Source organism: Quercus suber, unplaced genomic scaffold (assembly GCF_002906115.3).
Source record: "Quercus suber isolate HL8 unplaced genomic scaffold, Cork oak 2.0 scaffold_242, whole genome shotgun sequence".
Lineage (NCBI taxonomy): Eukaryota > Viridiplantae > Streptophyta > Magnoliopsida > Fagales > Fagaceae > Quercus > Quercus suber.
In genome coordinates, this window is record NW_027069699.1 from 42950 (window position 1) to 61391 (window position 18442).

General features: G+C 35.4%; 2 protein-coding genes across 2 annotated transcripts; one reads left to right on the forward strand and one right to left on the reverse strand.

Annotated features, from left to right (window-relative positions):
* The first annotated feature begins 4538 nt into the window (after nucleotides 1–4538).
* On the forward strand, nucleotides 4539–6300 carry LOC112004977 (uncharacterized). Its single transcript, XM_024037214.1, has 3 exons — nucleotides 4539–5162; nucleotides 5288–5785; nucleotides 6280–6300. Exons 1-3 carry the CDS (start codon nucleotides 4539–4541, stop codon nucleotides 6298–6300), a joined length of 1143 nt encoding a protein of 380 aa, XP_023892982.1.
* A 418-nt stretch (nucleotides 6301–6718) lies between these two features.
* Nucleotides 6719–17059, reverse strand: LOC112004998 (probable U3 small nucleolar RNA-associated protein 11). The gene is made up of 9 exons (XM_024037242.2): nucleotides 16895–17059; nucleotides 16613–16697; nucleotides 16441–16531; nucleotides 16253–16344; nucleotides 16077–16170; nucleotides 15899–15978; nucleotides 11720–11800; nucleotides 7205–7304; nucleotides 6719–7114 (listed from the first exon to the last, which is right to left on the reverse strand). Exons 2-9 carry the CDS (start codon nucleotides 16666–16668, stop codon nucleotides 7022–7024), a joined length of 687 nt encoding a protein of 228 aa, XP_023893010.1. The 5' UTR covers nucleotides 16669–16697; nucleotides 16895–17059; the 3' UTR covers nucleotides 6719–7021.
* Nucleotides 17060–18442: the final 1383 nt, after the last annotated feature.

Sequence of the window (18442 nt, forward strand, 5' to 3'; positions counted from 1 at the left end):
TTATTACTTGTATATTTTAGTATACGAATAAGTTTTTTAAATTGTAATATAACCTAATTATTCAAAGAGATTCTCCTAATTAACCCTATATAATACACTTGATTTCAGGGGATGCAACTGCACCCACTTAAGCATATGTGTTTTTTTAACACTGCCAAATAATCTCCATCAATTACTTAAGTGAGCCGCAGAACCATATTTTCAAAACTTCCAAACTACTAAATTCCAATGTGGGCTTGGTCCCAACTATTGGCTTTATAGTAGACCCACAAACTGTTAATGATATCTGCTTACATAGGTGGGGATTTAGCTGGACTGAACAAAATTCCCATCAACTGCATTTGACTGTATCATTCTTGCATCCTTCTTTGCTTAAGCGAGCACTTGAACCGTACTTAATCCTTGTGCCATGCTGTTGATACCAAATTTTGGATATAGACTCCAAAAAGGTCTCGAGTTTAGAGGGTGAATAGAGTTGCCACCAAAAATAGGATTATTCATGTGTGTTTGAACACCTAATCTATAATATATATAAAAAAAATAATATTAAAAGTACTACAAATTTTACTACATAAAACTTACAAATTGATGTGAAAATAAATATGATTGGTGAATTTTAACAATCTTATAAATGAATATTTGATTTGCCTTTTAGGATTGGTGACATGTTAATTTGTAAACTTAATGTAATAAAATTTGTAATACCTATAACACTATAAAACCAAAGATGTTATCATATTCTATTAAGACCTCATAAGATTGTGTCATTTAAATTCACAATATTTGGTTAATTTCTATAAAAAATATTGTGCCAAAGACTTTATCCTATCCTATTTGGTTAATTTCATAATATTGTGTCATTTAAATTTTTGAGACCTTATAATTTTAGATGACCTTATCATATTCTATGTTTTAAATTCTATTCTATATTTAAACATTCTATTAAAATCTTACCCAAATAATTTTTTTTAGAATATATAGTTCATATATAAATACAATCACAATAAATGCAATAATTATCATAATTATTAAATTTTATATTTAGACAAAAAATAAAAGAATTTTTTTTTATTAAACTTTTTAGTGCATTGCACTGGTTGAGTAGTTGTCAACTAGTATCTAATTTATTTTTTGCCAGCTTAGGGCTAAGAACATTCAAAGTTTCTTATCCTAAATTGAGCAATAGAATAACTATGAATCATTGAAATAAGTTTAGGAATTCGTTTATATATGTGCATAGAATGAAGGTGTTAGGCACCCCACATCTACCTAGCAAGTAACAACGATTACCTCATTATTATCATTTTGGCAACTCTAATAATTTAATACGTAAGTATGATGGGATCAACTACTTTATACTATCATTTGAATAATATCATTCTCCTATCATGTTAATATATTTGGAGAGGGCAGGACCTTGGTCGAACTGAGGTTTTAGGTTTGAATTGTTTATCTTTGTTTATATGACTCCTAAAATAGAATTACTAGAACCATGCAATGATAACGAGGTGGTCTTAATACTAATAGTGAGCTAGCTTTGATTATGTTGAATGGGTACTTCTAATTTGAGTTGCCCACCTTTAACTGCTTTCTCATACCCTAGATATAAAGGGCAGTAAGATGCCAGCTGACAATGTAAATAGTAATGTTGTTCATTGTATTTTCTTAGTGGCTTTGTTCAAAGCTATTGTCACGAAAGTGTACATAGTAAAAAATAAAAAATAAAAAAATAGGAGGAGAAGTTGGACATGCTTTATTAAACGATTGTCAGTAATATGTAAATATAGTAGATGACCATTTAGTGTTATCGGACACATACGGTCTTTGAATAGAAAGTTGTATCATTCCATTTTTGTCCGATTGCATCTCTTTTTATAAGTCAGATGTCATTCAATTGTATGAGGGCAACGAGTAATGATAGAAGTTTTTCTTCAAATTTTTTGTTTTCTAGGTAAAATGTAGTTAAACTTGTAAAATATTTTTCATTGACCATAAAATCCTTTATAAAAAGTTGTAAAACGTTTTACTTTTAAAATTTTGGTAAAAAATTATACAAAAACACAATAGCTTCTCTTACCCCATCTAGTGGCTAGGTCACCGGTTCGATGGCTAGAACTGCTGGTACGGTGGTCGAAGCTGCCATTCAGACAATCAATGCTAGCTGTCCAATTGATGGAGCCGACACTCCGGTGACCAATGTTGGCATTCTAGTCATCGAAGACACTGTTCCAACGATCGGTGTTGATAGTCCGATCATTGAAGACACGCTCCAGCAGTGGTCGCCAACAGCCCAATCATTGGAGTCATCATTCCTACAATTCAGTCACCAGACCGTTGGCACTAGTGTTTCTAGTGGTTGTGCCACCAATTTTGATGATTCGCTTGAAAATTTTTACTTGTCATACCAAATAACTAAAAATATTTTACATATAAAATTTTGTACCTTTAAAATATTTTGCTTTTGAAAATATTTTACTTTAAAACAAACAAATCATTTGTGTTTGTAATTGGTAAAGAAACTCACTATGGTCTCTCATTTTTTTTTTTTTTTTGGGACAAACAAGAATGTCCAAACCTCTTTGAGTATCTGACTATTCCTTCGGGTATATGCAATCTCTCCGTACCACACGCACTAAATTATTACAGGGAGAATTCCCCTAGGTTATTATAGGATTCTTATGAGGATGGTCTCAAGATGCTGGTAAGAAGTTTCGAATCTAAGATCTTATGGATATTATGAAGTTTTAAGAACCACTAAGTTATCCTCTTTGGATTACTTCTATTTATATTAGTTTGGAACTTTGCTGGATGTTCTTACAAGCTGCCATGTTCACTCTTCCAGCCATATTTTACACTTTTAGTTCTCGAATTTTGTGCTTGTGACAAGGGCACGAACTTGGGTAGGTTACCACTTGCCCTTCTAAACAACTTTTGGGCTTTGTTCAGTTAAGCCTAGTTGAATTGGGCCTTGGAAGCTGTTCATGCACTGTAGGTACAGTTGCCCATGGCCATATATGGTGTTTTGGGCCTTCGGTGGTGGGCTTTGGGTTTTAATTGAGGGAGGGACCAAATTGGGGGATCGACAACCACCTCAAAAATAAGTTGCACTGTTAATATATAATACCACTTATATTAGAATTATGTTTGTGCAATGCATGAATATAAGGCTAGTCTAACAATTGACTGTCTAAGAGGAGTCAACTAATATTACCCTCATTCCAAAGACAAAAAATCCGGAATATGCACATCAATTTCGACCCATTAGCTTGTGTAACGTGCTATATAAAATTTTCTCTAAGGTGTTAGCAAACTGGTTGAAAACAATGCTGCCTACAATTATCACTGAGCACCAATCGGCCTTTACAAAAGATAGGTTAATATCAGATAATATTCTTGTTGCCTTTGAAACCCTACATTGCATGCAGAAATATAATTCCAATAATTCCTGCTTTATGGCTTTGAAGTTGGATATGAGTAAGGCCTATGACAGGGTGGAGTGATTTTTCCTAGAGGAGTTGATGAGGAAAATGGGTTTTGCTGAAAAATGGATACATTTGATCATGCTTTGTGTGAAATATGTTACATATTCCATTTTGATTAATGGTGAACCAAGAGGTCTTATCCACCCAACAAGAGGCATAAGACAAGGGGACCCCCTATCCCCTTTTCTATTCCTACTATGCACTGAAGGATTGAATGGTCTGATAAAGCATGTAGAACATTATGATGAGATTCATGGCTTCTCTCTTTGTAGAAGAGGCCAAAAACTAACCCATCTGCTTTTTGCAGATGATAGTCTTTTATTTTGCAGGGCAACGAGGGAGTAATGTGAAAAAGTGCTAAATATCTTGGAGGTCTATGAATGCATCAGGTCAAAAAGTAAATAGAAGCAAAACAGCCATCTTCTTTAGCAAATGCACACCAGATGACATCAGAAATAGCATCAAACAAGTTTTAGGAGTTCAAGAGATATTGCAGTATGATAAGTATTTGGGGTTGCCATCATTTGTGGGAAAAGGGAAAAAAGCAAGCTTCAATTACATCAAAGAGAGGATATGGCAAAAGCTTCAAGGGTGGGAAGGGAAACTTTTATCACAAGTAGGAAGAGAAGTGTTGATAAAGTCAGTAATTCAAGCTATACCTACCTACACCATGGGCTGCTTCAAACTACCATTGGGATTGTGTCATGAGATTGAAGGTTTGATTAAAAAGTTCTTTTAGGGGCAACGGGGTGATTGGAGGAAGTTCCATTAGTTGAAGTGGGATGAGTTGACAAAATCTAAATGGTTGGAGGTATGGGATTCCGAGACTTAGCACTTTACAATGACTCTCTCCTAGCAAAACAAGCTTGGCGCCTACTTCACAATAAGACCTCACTCTTCTATAAGGTCTTCAAATCAAGGTTTTTCCCAAATTGCTCAATTATGGAAGCCAAGGAGTCAAGATCCGGGTCATATGCTTGGAGGAGCATTTTGTACGGTAGAGATGTATTGACGAGGGGGGCAAGGTGGTGAGTGGGAAACGGAGAGTCAATAAAAATGTGGCAGCACCATTGGCTCCCTAGAAAGCACCCACCACAAGTGACATCGTCTCCCATACCATCCATGGAATCAGCCACAGTAGCCGAACTAATAGATAACAATACAAGGCAATGGAACAGCGACGTTATTGATGGAGTTTTTGCCGAAGAGGAAGCTGCCTTGATCAAACAAATTCCACTCAGCCGTATTGCATCAGAAGACACTCTTATATGGCCCCACTCACAAGATGGCAGGTACAATTGTAAGTCAGGATATAGGTTCTTGAAGGAGGAAACTGAAGTGCTACCTTCTCAACAGCCCCAAAATGCGGATTCAACGCTATGGAAAAGATTATGGTCTCTCAAGGTGCCTAACAAAGTAAAAAATCTGTTATGGCGGGCTTGCCGTAATGCGATGCCCACCAAAGCGAACTTGGTGCGAAGAACAATTATCAACGACCCATTATGTGAACGATGTCGTGCTGCCCATGAAACTCCTTTGCATGCTCTGTGGACGTGCAAAGAGCTCGATATTGTGTGGGATACTCACGGCAGTGGGCCTATTCGAAGTCAATCAAATTTCCAGGATTTCAAACATCTGTTGTCCACGTTAATGCAGCAGCAAAGTGATGTGGAAATATTGGTATTGATAATGTGGTCTGTGTGGACACAAAGGAACCAGATTCGGCTTAACAAACAACCGCCAACACTCTCCACCAAATAGTCCAACAATCCAAAGACTGGTTTAATGAATTCCAAGCTTGCCAGGTACCTCGGAAGGAGAATACAGCTCGTATCAGGAAAAGATGGAGACCACCACAAGCGGAGATGGTGAAAATCAACTCCAATGGTACGGTGTTCTCCGGCGAAAACAAGTCTGGCCTAGGCGTGGTGGTCAGAAATAGCTCCGGTCAAGTGATGGCTTCCTGCTCCAAGCTGGTTAATCAGGTGTATGACAGCAACGAGGTCGAAGCAATGGCAGCAGCATGGGCGCTGTCTTTTGCTCCAGAGATAGGCATCAACAATGCGGTGCTGGAAGGCGACTCTTTGCTAGTTATGAAAGCTCTGACAGATCCCGAGAGTTCCATGTCCTCTATAGATCCGTTCATCAATGATGCTAAGCACTTCTCAAACAGTTTTGATAAATTACTGTACTCTCATGTAACGAGAGATTGTAATAATTTTGCTCATAGTTTAGCCAGACACGCAATTAATATTCCAGATTTTTTAGTGTGGATGGAGAAAGTTCCACCACAATTTTCTCAGGTACTATATACTTGAAGCTGATTTAGCCGGTTTACATTAATGAATTTTACAAATTTCCTCAAAAAAAAAAAAAAACATTTACATTAAATTTAAATTTTAAAATTAGATTATAGTAAGAAACTAAGAATATACAAGTGCAAGCCAAAAAAATTTTAAATAATTAATTTTTGAGGGAATGTATATTTAAAAAACTAAAGTTTGACTAGTTTTTTTTGTACATAAATGTAGCTTCCCTGGTTTGGTATAACTCATTTTCTTTGGCTAATTTTGCTTACAAAATAAGCTGGAAAAAAGGTATAACACTACCTAAAAGGAAGTGAATATTTAAAAAGTTGTACCTGTCAAAATTAGCCAATTAAGCTAAAAAAAAAAATTAAGCATACGTACCTGCGCGTCCCAGTTTTTACTAGTTTTTTGCACGAAAAAGCTATCAAATAAAACAAATTATGTTGTTCCTGATTGGCTTAATTCTATGATATGCTAAAACTCTTTAGGTTGTGAACTATGGAACCTAAATGTCTTGCTTCTGTTGAATTTAACATTTTATTTAGCTATAAATGTCGTCCATGTTTTCATGTACTCTTTGCATTTCATGAAATGAGGCATCCATTAATAATAGAAAAAAGGCTTTGATCAGTCATTAGAATGCATAAATAAACAAATTGGTCAAAAGTAAGAATAGCTCTTGGCCCTTGAATTGAAAATTGACCAATATAAATCACTTTCTGGTAGCTTCTGTTTTGACAATAAATCAATCAATAATATCAAATATTGGACAGAAATATTGATAGTAGAAGTACCACCCTACTATCAAGTTGGGGTCAGTTTGAGAAGACTGCTGCCTTTTAAAAATATGAGAACATCATCTGCATAAAGAACAGTTGTTTCTTAAAATCTACCTAAAAGGCACACTTCACAAAATTGACAAAAGACTAAATCAACTTTCCTTCACCGAATAAAATGCAAATAGCTTATGCCTTTTCTAAAGAAGAGGAATGCTTTCAAAATCCCCACCAAAACAATGTCACTATATATAATCCACAACAGAAAATGCAAGCAAAATTTTCTACATTCTAATATAACTTAAGATCTGCATGGACTATACTGTTAAAAAATCAGGTCACAGTGGCCAACTAGAGCCCCATTCCTGAATTATAAAGTAGATATAACAATCAAATTGAGTAAGAGGCAAGATATCAAGCCAAAGAAAGATGCTCTATCATCAAGAAAACCTTCTCAACGCTTTCGTTCTGGCCGCCACTTGTATACAGGTTTAGAGGTGGGACAAACAATCTCATCTTCACGTAATTTGCGCTTCCGACCCTTTTTCTGTTTATTAAATTGGATGTTTTTATTCACAGAACTTTGGTGCGCAACTCAACAGGCAATAAAATTAAGGCAAGTTTAAGATGTAAATACCTGCAATTCCTTCTGCAATGCCATATCCATATAGAGTTTTTCCAACTGACTGACCCTATTCCTCCTTGCTTCTAGCTCTCTATAGGAAGTGGATGTTTTCCTACAAGGAAGACAAAAGAATAGGAAATAAACAACTGCGTCCTAATAACACTGAATAACAACAAAGAGTTCAGGAGTCAAGACAAAAGGAAAAGGTAGAATTAAGAAGCATTTTACGAACTAAATTGTAGGATAAATTGACCTTCAAAATTGTAATGAAGAATATGTAATTTTCGCCTGTACTAAATGACAAGTTAGGGCTTGTGTGGTAGCATTGGTATTTTATGCTCCCCTAAAATGGCAACAAATGCATTTGAAAATGTGTGCACTTTAAAAAGTAAAGCAAAAAAAGAAAAAAAGAAAAGAAAAGAGAGAATAGATGGAAACAGAACACCAAAATCAATTTATGATAATCACCATAATTCTTTCACCAAAACTACTTACAAGAATCTTTCCACTATCGTCACTACATCCAATATATCATCATCAATGCATTTGCCACCACTGCCTCATCAACATTCTTCCTCCAATACCATTGGCGCCACTATCACACTATCATCACCACAACCAACACAATCAATGCCTTTGCTGCCACTGCCCCACCACCACTACTAGATCTATTACAGTTGTCACTGTCACAGTGACCACACTACCATCACACTAAAATGACACTACCATTTTTCTTAATAATAATAAATAAATAAAAAATCTATCATAACCCAGATTAGTTATGCAATAATTTTAATTGGAAAACTTGGAGTTCTGTGAGAATACATGTGTAGTTGTGTTCAATATGCCTTTAGTTAATAAAGAAGCATTAAGGCCAAAATGGTAGGTACAATAAAAACCCTATGGCTCCTCCATTTTTTTTTTAGTCTTCTTTCACATCACTCCTCTCATCTCACTCATCCCGTATCTCCAGAACCCTCTAATACTCTGTTTTCATCTTTTCCACATTTTTCCCTGGTACTACTCCCACAGATAGCCTGCAACCTCAAACACCCAATATCTCCAAACCCTCCACCATCAGCCACTCTAGTTCAGTATCCTAAGGCCCACTAGATCGCCAGAAATCAGAAAGATAAGATAGGAAAATTTAAGGAAAAGTCTTTAAAGTTTGTATGAATATATTTTTCTCCAAATTTAACAAACCTTATGAAACCCTAAAATCTGAGCTTGAGAATTTGGATTTTAGGGCTGGTCGAGAAATTTATGCTCAATTCATGAACTCAACTTTATCAAATTGCAAATTTGACTGGTTTCATCTTATTCAAAAAATTCACATTTTGGTAATTGATAAATGGGTAGGTTGGATCCTACGTTTAGATTTAATAAGGACGCTGATGGAAGTGAACGGAAGACAAGCTAAATAAATTTATAGCAAAATACTTCCAATTTTTATGCCTTTAAATGGCTTCGTTTTTTGAAAATTGAGGGAAGTAATGGGAACTAAATAGAAAATAAGTGAAACAAATTTAAATGGAAATATCTTCTCATGTTTGAGTTCTTAAGTGAGGTGGGAAATAAGAGAAAATAAAGAGATCTGGGAGAGCTTAACTTCACACAGTGCCTACCTTTTAGGCCTCACCAATTATATTCAGAAGAGTAAGGGTGTAAACAAATTGAGCCAACCAAGGCTTCATGGTGCTTGAGCTAGGCTTGATTGAATATATATGGGACCCAAGCACAAATTGAGGTCTATTTAACAAGCTTGAACTTGACTAAACTCACTACGAACCAAACTCAATCTCATCTTAGCTTTAAGCCAAATTCAAAATACAATCAAATAAATAAAAAGAAGAAGAAGGGAACACAGAGAATTCATTAATGCTCTGCCCTGGGAGTTTTCCTGGGATTGAAAATTTTGAAATGCATATAAAAGTTGAAAATTGCAAAAGTAAAGGAAAATTCACAGCACACTATAAACGTAAAAGGACAAAAGAAAATAGATTTAGGAGCATAGAAAGAAAAGGAGCTCAGTGAATTGCTTAGCTTCTGAACCTCCACAATAGATCTAGAAGAGAAAATATAAGACTCAAAAAATGTCAAAGGAGATATCTTTGTAGTTGTTTCAATGAAATTGCAGGTGATGATATCAGTGAAAAGGAGAAAGATGAAGTATGAGTGAGAGAGACTGAGATTGTGGATTTGTGGCTCGAGTCTTTTGAGGAATTCTTGATTGGAACGAGAGAGAGAGAGAGAGAGAGAGAGAGAGAGAGAGAGAACAAATGAGAAGAAACCTTCATCACTTAAGGCATTACATGGTAGATCTCAAGAATATTTGACTTACATATATGGACTTGTAAACCACCCAGCTAAGCCTAGGTTGAAGAACTCAGATATGGTGTAGAAGAAGGATTAATAAGAAATAAAAGACAATGGACTAATGCGCCTTTTTCGTTTTCCCCCCCTTTGGGCTTAAAAGTTCTCATACATCAGCAGTTCCAAAGTTGAAGAAACTCATACACGAGTTTGGCCTCAATTCTCCACAATCTATTGGAGCCCCATATAATGTTTTCAATCACTTCTTTCTTAGTCACCCATAGCTCCTTATCCTAAATATGACACTAAGAACTAGTGCAAAACAAGCTTGAAAACCATTCTCCAAACATGAACAAGTTACTTAGCATAAATTACCAACATTTGGAACCATACAACTTTGTTCTGAAATTTTTCTTAACCTCATCCTTGCATCTCTTGAATCTTGTTGAATTAAGTCTCGCTCCACAAATCCTTCCTAAACACAATCACAATAAATATTTGTATCTTTATCTTCATTTAAAAAAAAAAAAAAAAAAAGATTCTCATGATTCAGTAATATGTTGATAGAAGAATTATTAGAAATCACATCTTTCCAAGTGAAAGTATCCATCTTCACTAAAATTCTCTTTCAAATTTCATCAAACACTCATGAGCTATTCACATTAACATGTGAATGCAAACCTTCCATGCCCAAAAGAACACTAAAGACTTGCATCGAACACTTGGACCATCATCAAAGTAGACATCATAGCCGAGTAAAAAATCCTAGTCTATGACACAAAGTCTTTCAAAATTTTCATCCTTCAATTAAACTACACACGCCAGCCTATCATCCAATTTGCCTCATGCTGCAAGTTTTATATATAAATCATCATGAAAGGAATATTTGTCTTCTATATCATCATTCTCATCCTCGAGACCACCTTTCAGCATGTCCTGTGGTTCGTGGTTGCCTTTTGACATCTCCATACGGGCTCCCGCTAGTTCCCATCGCTATAACACTCGTCACAAATCTTCAATCATCTGCCTCATGTCAACCATCTCTACTTGCGGGTATTGATTTCTGCTATCCCCACAATCTCTACCACGACCAATCATAGATCAAAGTTGCAACCTTTGACATAAATCTGGAATTTGTGACTTAGATCTAAGATCTTTTACTCCAATGCAACTTGATGCGGTGAACAGAACTTAGAATGGTGTAAAATAATGGTTAAGAAGAAAATTCTACCAATAAAAAAAGATTACAGCTAAAAACTGAAAATGGGATTGGCGTTGGAAAACTAAAACCTCAATCTCTAGGCTCAAAAGAAATATTCAAATCTGAAATTTCATAAATTAGGTAAGCAAAGACTACCTATAATAAATCAAAAGAGGCTAGAATCCTAACCCTTCATATTATATATAATAATTAGATCCTAACCATCCAACTTCATTAAAGTCACATGCTAATCACTTGACCTTCTAAAATAATCAACAGATAATAATAAATTAAACATAGAGAAATAAAAGCAATGGACTATTTGGCCATTTTTTTTCCTTTTGCTTAAATTCTCATATAGCAACTAGCTTGGGCCGAACTTTTGGGAGCTTGGCTCATTTATGAGCCAAGAAAACCCTTCAACCAACTCATTTGCACCTTAGAGAGGAGGTAGAAAATGCTCAATTCATCTGTTTGTTTATTTATTTATATGTAGACATAGACACACTTGGTTGAAATTAATAAAATATATGCATTAGAAAATAAATTTAACATAGTTCATTAAAAGGGGCTTTAACTTCCAATGAAGAAACTCAAACATTTGAAGATATGTTTGCACTTATCTCCCCATTATTATTGATGGAATTTTAAAGCCAAACATAATGTTCATCAATGAGTGCCTAAATAATCTGTCGAGGATCCATAGCCGACCCCAAAATTTTGGGACTAAGGCTTTGTTGTTGTTGTATGGCCACATTCAACGTTCAATTTTATTGCCAAGACTAGATCATCGTGAATCTCTTCAAATGTATGAATGACACTTGTAATGTCAACCAAATAGCTAGTCAAACTATCACTTTTCTCCTCCATTTCTAAAATATTGGAATGTAAAAGTGCCAAATTAGATCCTTGAATATCACATCTATGAAGAGCAAAAGGTCAAGTTCCAAAATTAACAAAACTTATTAGTCAAATCAATCTGCATCCAATAACCACCAACATATTGTCTATACCTTTTACTATCATTGGAAACGTCATTAGTAGGCACTGATGTGCTTTTCAAAGAGTGTAATTGTATTTCTTTAGCCTCCTCCCTGCAAGAAATATCAAAGGGATGAAACAGATCCAAACCCCAAATTAAAAAGAAAATAAAAAGGAAACACGGGAAGGAGAAAAGAACAACATAAAAGCAGAAACAAAAGAAGAGTTTATAATCATAGCATAAATTTTAAAGCTTCAACAAAGCAAAAAAAAAAAAAACAAAAAATTTTGATGAAATGGATAATTGATAGTCAGGAGTATAATGCCTTGAGGAAACCCATTTTTAGTTCTCCCCATGGATTGCTCCTTGCCTTGGAATGCCCTCTTATTTTTTCCAAAACAAACCAAATGCTACAGCAAAGATGGATGCTTACTCTCCAAGCAATATGGTACCTCCTACTAACACAATTTCCCTTCTACATGAGACAAGCTCAAACCAAGACACCTGAAAGAGAAACATGAACGAAATTGCTCCAGCTATTGAGCAAAGTAGAATGAAGTGGTCCACCGTTTCCCCATCACGACACAAGCAGCACCAATCAACAAGGGGCAGTCCCCTGTATTCCTCCAAATCCTAATATTCATTCTCAACATAAGAAATCCTTTATTCCTTACTATTTTCTAGCCTTTTCCCCCCACCAAACCCTGACCCTAATTCCTTAAATTAAAGCTGTCTGGGCACTGTCAGATCTGACCCAGGAATTTCAAATCTGATTTGACTTTGGTCCCCTTTGTTCTACGTCATACAATTATTAGTCAACCTACACTTTTGGTGATCCAGTCCTTCGTCATACCATTATTAGTCAACCTACACTTCCAAACCTGCTCCATTTGCAATATGGAATATCAAACATAGAATTCACTGCTTCAATTCTCAAACATTAAAAGCATGTACAGATATGTTAGTCTATGATCACATCCTTACCTTTCAAGATACCAATTAGGAATGAACAGAAGCATCACAGGGCAAAGGGAAGACTATTCGGTAACACATCACTGAGTGTATACTCACTATCGACAGTTTATAGTACAATATGATGGCGATATAAGTATAACTGTGAATATGTTATGATGTTTATGATGGACTAAGTATAGATATGATTTTTTTGAAATTGAGAGGGATTAGAAATACTTGATATAATGTGTTAGGATGAGTCTATGGCATAAACAAGATGCTTTAGGGATGTTGCTCGGCTGGTCCTCAAAGAGGATTTGGTGTAGTGCTTCCAAAATTTTCTTGCAAGTGTGCTCAGTGTTATCTATTTCTATGAAGCACGATAGAAAGAATATGGAGAGATGCATGGCCAAATCATGCTCACCATGTGCATGTGGAAGTCATAACTGAATTCCCATGAAGAGCATTCCCTATAAGAGTAACACCTAGGAAAATGGGAGCAACGCCTAAGGCAACTCAGATGACTGGTAACAATCATCTGCAGTAATGCTAGCTAGACATTACTCAAATGCAGTTATTTCTAAAAAAAAAAAAAAAAAAAACTCAAATCCAGTTACGTGGCCATACAAAGTGGCTATAAAAGCCTCCTATTGAGGGCCCATTACGGCATCGAAAAATCTAAATAGTAAGTAAACTTGCTTGGTAAAAAATGTTCTTTGAGTGAGTGTGAGGTTTTTAGTCTGTAGGCATCATGTGTATTGGCTTGAGTAGCGTGCACCAACACTGAAGGTCTCATTTTCTGTTTTTCTGATCATGAAAGAAAGCAGAACAAGAAGCTGGACGCTCATGGTGCATTGGACAATGAATGTGTTAGGAATGCTATAAGCATATGGATAATAATTGTTGTATTCAGATTTAGTTAGTTAGGTACAATTCCAAGTATATAATCACATTTAGCACATGTTGGAATTATTAATGCACATGATGAATAATAGAACCAATAGGATAAGGCCATGTGGGCCAATATGAGATATCAATGAAGAATAAACCAATTTGTTAGTGCATTGGTGCATCTCTCTCTCTCTCTCTCTCAAACTCTCTATTTTTCTATGGAGAGTGACTACCTCGAATTAAGTCAATTTCCCTACAATCCCCATCCATTCCCCTATAATTCCCATCAATCTCCATTAGGAACTACCGGGTTCCTAACAAGTGGTATCAGAGCCGTTGATCCTGAGACGAGCAATTCTGATGAACGAAAACTTTTGAAAGAAATACAGCAAATGTTGAATAAAGCCTTAGAAGAAGTCAAGGATATTTCAAAGATGATGAAGGCCTTGGCTAAATCTAACATGGCCATGAAGGAAGAACTTTCAAGAGTGCAGGAGGATCTTGAGAATATGTCCGAAGAAGAGTTACAGCTTCTTGAAGGAACAAGTGAAAAGTTTCAGATTGTTGAATCAACGAAAACTACCCTTGACAGTGAAGATGCAAATGACAGTGAAGATGTGGCTGATCTTGAAGAGTTTCTTGATTTAAAGGAATTAGTGAGTTTCGATGGTCCATGCAAGGGTCCTATTGCAGTTCAGGTTCAGGTTCATGGCACATCACAAACTCCAACAGTTCCTAGCAACTTCAAAGGCGCAAATGATTGGGTCACTTTTCAACATATTGACCCTTTAGTCGTGCCAGTTGGGGAGAAAAAGAATGTGCACCAATCCTTGAGTTCTACGAAAATCTTTGACCCTAACAAAAATTGGTGGTCTTTTCTTTCAGATACGAGCATTGCAATCATGCCCTGCTACAATTCTCTGTACCACGACCTTTACCTTATAGAGGATCGGGCACAATTGAACTTGGACATTCTTGTCAAAGTGGGGACAAATGCTCATGTACAGACAGATTATCTAGCTTGCTTTAATGATTGTAAGTGCTTTTGGTTGGTTTCGAAAGAGCTGGAATGTTCTAATAAGGAACCAAAGAAACTATTATATGGTGTGGCTGCCAATGAGATCAATTGGTCATGGGTTTGGACCGCTTGGTGGGATCACATGAAATCACTTAATTTGCCCATTGAAGGCGTGGGTGATATTGGGCAGGGATCTCATGGTAAGCTTACCATCTTGCCAACATTGGTGATTAACAATCAAGAAAAACAAAAGGAGCTTACATGTTGGTGCAAACATTACAGTGGAGTCCTTGACCTTAATGTGGATGAGAAGCTTCTATACCATATTTTTAGTGCATTTGGTGTCATCCATATTAACCATGATGCTTTTGGGGAACCTAATGTGGCTATGAAGGTAATGTATGGCCAATATCTTTGTAACCGTCAATTTACAGTGTCCTATGCCTACAAAATGCCATTGGAGTATTGGTTCTATGGTAGGTCACCTCTCATGAAGGTGTCATTTCAAGCAACACCTTGTGGGCAAGGTGTTTTCAAGGGGAGGAAAATGTTAGGAATGCTATAAGCATATGGATAATAATTGTTGTATTGATTTAGTTAGTTAGGTAGTTAGTTAGTTAGGTACAATTCCAAGCATGTTAATCACATTTAGCACATGTTGAAATTATTAATGCACATGGTGAATGATAGAACCAATAGGATAAGGCCATGTGGGCCAATATGAGATATCAATGAAGAACAAACCAATTTGTTAGTGCATTATTGCATCTCTCTCTCTCTCTCTCTCTCTCTCTCTCTCTCTCTTAATCTCTCTATTTTTCTATGGAGGGTGACTACCTCAAATTAAGTCAATTTCCCTACAATCGCCATCCATTCCCCTATAATTCCCATCAATCTCCATTAGGAACTACCGGGTTCCTATCAGATGAGTGGAATAACTCAATGTGTGGTGTTTTACCATCATGCAAGGTATGCTGAAATCCAATATTGTCCTCTGCCATGATTTCTAACAATGCCCAAAATCAAGTGCTTATTAACAGTACTGACTTCGGGCTTCACATATTGAACCATGTCAAACAACATGGACCAACAATTACACAAGGGGTAACCATTATTATTAGACAATAATTTAACTGTTTATTAACAATTCCTTCAATACTTGATTCTCACACCATGTGTCATGCCAAAACCTCACCCTTTGACCATCTCACACCACATATGTACCATACAAACCTCCCCACCCACACTAATACTCAGTCATAAACAACACCCATTCAATTGTCAAAATAGCAAATAGTAAAAATAAGAATGCATCCAAATAAGAATTAATAGTTAGTAAGTTCAAACCTGTCTTCAGCATAGTAAACATGTCTATTTGATTGCTGATCATCAACAGAGTGCAGCACCGCCGCCAGCTTTTCAATTTTCTGCATTGAACCATGGAATTCCATAATCAAAACCTTCTAGAAAATTTTGCAAAAGACAATTGATCAACCATGAGTTTTACAGCAAAACACCAATCCACCTTTTTCTCGCTTTGCAATTTCTGAAGAATATATCCCATATCTTGAGTCTTCATCAGCATAAGCTCTTCTGGAGTGTACTTATTAGCCTCACTCCTGCAACAGAAGCTTGCAAATCAACTTGGATTCATGGGTGAAAATTTCTAAAAAAAATGCAAAAGAATTATCAAAATGTTACTCTAATTTATGGACTCCATCAACAGTTCTTGCTTTGATCATCTTGAAGTAAAATTCATCTGGGTTTCTAAAAGCTGCTTTCTCCTTAAGTTTCTGTAGAGCAAAAAAAAAAAAAACCCATTTACAAAACAAACCCATTATGTATTTGAGAGTTTGATTACCAGCTAAACAAGAAGCAAGAATACTTACCCGCAAAGTATCCTCCTTTTTGTGGAACGCTTGTGCTCGCTCAACATAGTCCTTGTGTTTTTCAAGAAGCCCAAATTTTTTCCTTGCATGTCTGGATATGAAAATGAAAAGTATTTATATATATTTGAAAGGGTACAATATAAAAGAAATTATTATTTCTGGTGAGACTTACGGTTGAGCTCGCTCCTTATGAGCTCGTCTATTAACAGCATTCCTTAGGGACGACATGTTGAATAATAAAACAAAGCAAGCAACACCTACAAGGTATCAACCAAACAAAGTCTTCAAGTTCTTTTCAGAACAGTGCAAACTGTATGTATGAGCAAGTTTAAAGTTATCGGTTCCTTCTCTGAAAGCACGGACACGGCAATTTGCCTGCCGTGCCGTGCCCGTGTCGTACGAGTACGCCTGGGACACGGCGAGGAGAGGGAAAATAAAAATAAAAAATCCTAACCTGAAACGCTGCGTTTTGAGAGTATCCCTTTGCACCCAAAATCAGTTTCCTCTCACTCACGCCGATCTCCTCTTCTTCTTCTTCGGTGGGAGAGCTGATCAGCCGATTTCTTCCCTCTTCTTTTTTTTTTTTCTTCTAAATATGCCCTTACATATTATTAGAGTTTTCACCTTTTGCCCTACTTGGGAATTGGCACGGCAGCCAGGTGTTTCAAAAATAGATTTTGTCGAAAAGGTCCTTACATTTTGGGCCTAATATCTCATGTACCCTAAATTTATTTTGCGCTTGCCTTAATTCTTGAAAACATAAAATCATTTTTATTTTAACCATTGCCGACATCCCACTAATAAAAAAGTTTTCCGTGGCAGATGGAGTGTTCTGCTGACATAGACATTAACATATTATTAAAAAAAGTTTGTTAGCATTTTTTAAATGCCACATTAGCATTTTATTTTATTTTTTAATTAAAAAATTTATAAAAAAAAGTATAATATTTATTTTTATGCCTATTATATTAATTGGGATAAGTACTTTTTTTTGGCGAAAATATACTTTTGGTCCCTACATTTTAGGTCAATTCTCGTTTTAGTCCCTAAATTGATTTTGTTCTTAAGCCAATCATTTAAATCAGAAAATCAATTATATTTTGGTCTTTGTAAACCCAATAATATAAAATACACACGTGACAAAGAGAGTGCACTGTTAGCATATTATATACTGATGAAAATAATAAAATAATAAAAAAAAAAATTACATCAGCATGCCGCGTCATCATCTAAAAATAAGAAGACACAATAAATCCTTTGTGCAACCTGAACCCTATCTTTTTTGGCTCTTTTTTTCTTTTTGAAGGTGAAACATATATATTTCCACTCATTTGTTTGACACAAATGCATAGTTGTTATGCAAAGATAGTCAATTTGGTAATATTGTTCTAGTAACGTTGTTTAAATGTTATGGAAATACGTATGAATAAAAAAGTATTGTGAAAATACATGTGAGTAAAAAAGTGTTGTAAAAATACGTGTTGTGTTGTTTAAACAATGAAAATTGTTGTTTAAACAACACAATCAAACAACCCATAAATTTAAGGAAATATCATTTCAACCTTGTAGTTAGCACATCCCATGCACTAAATGCTTGGGGATCTAAGGGGAAATAGTTTGAGTTGTGGGATTAATAACATATTGTAATTATCTATAAAAATAAAAACCATGTAATTTCATAATTAATAAATTAACCTAATTTTAAAAAATAACAAATTAAATCCTATTTGTTCAAAAGTAACAAATTAAAGCTTTAGATTTTAAAATGTAACAAATTAACTCATCGTTAATTATGTTTGAGGTTTAAATGTAAGTTGAAAGTTTAATTTGTTACTTTTAAAAACTTTTAGGTTTAATTTATTACTTTAAAATTATAAAATTTAACTTATTATATTGCTTAAATTTTATTGTCTAAAATGAAAATTTAATTTGTTACTTTTTTAAATTGTGTTTTTAAAACATGATTGTAATGACACAAAAATCAAACAACCCAAACCCACTT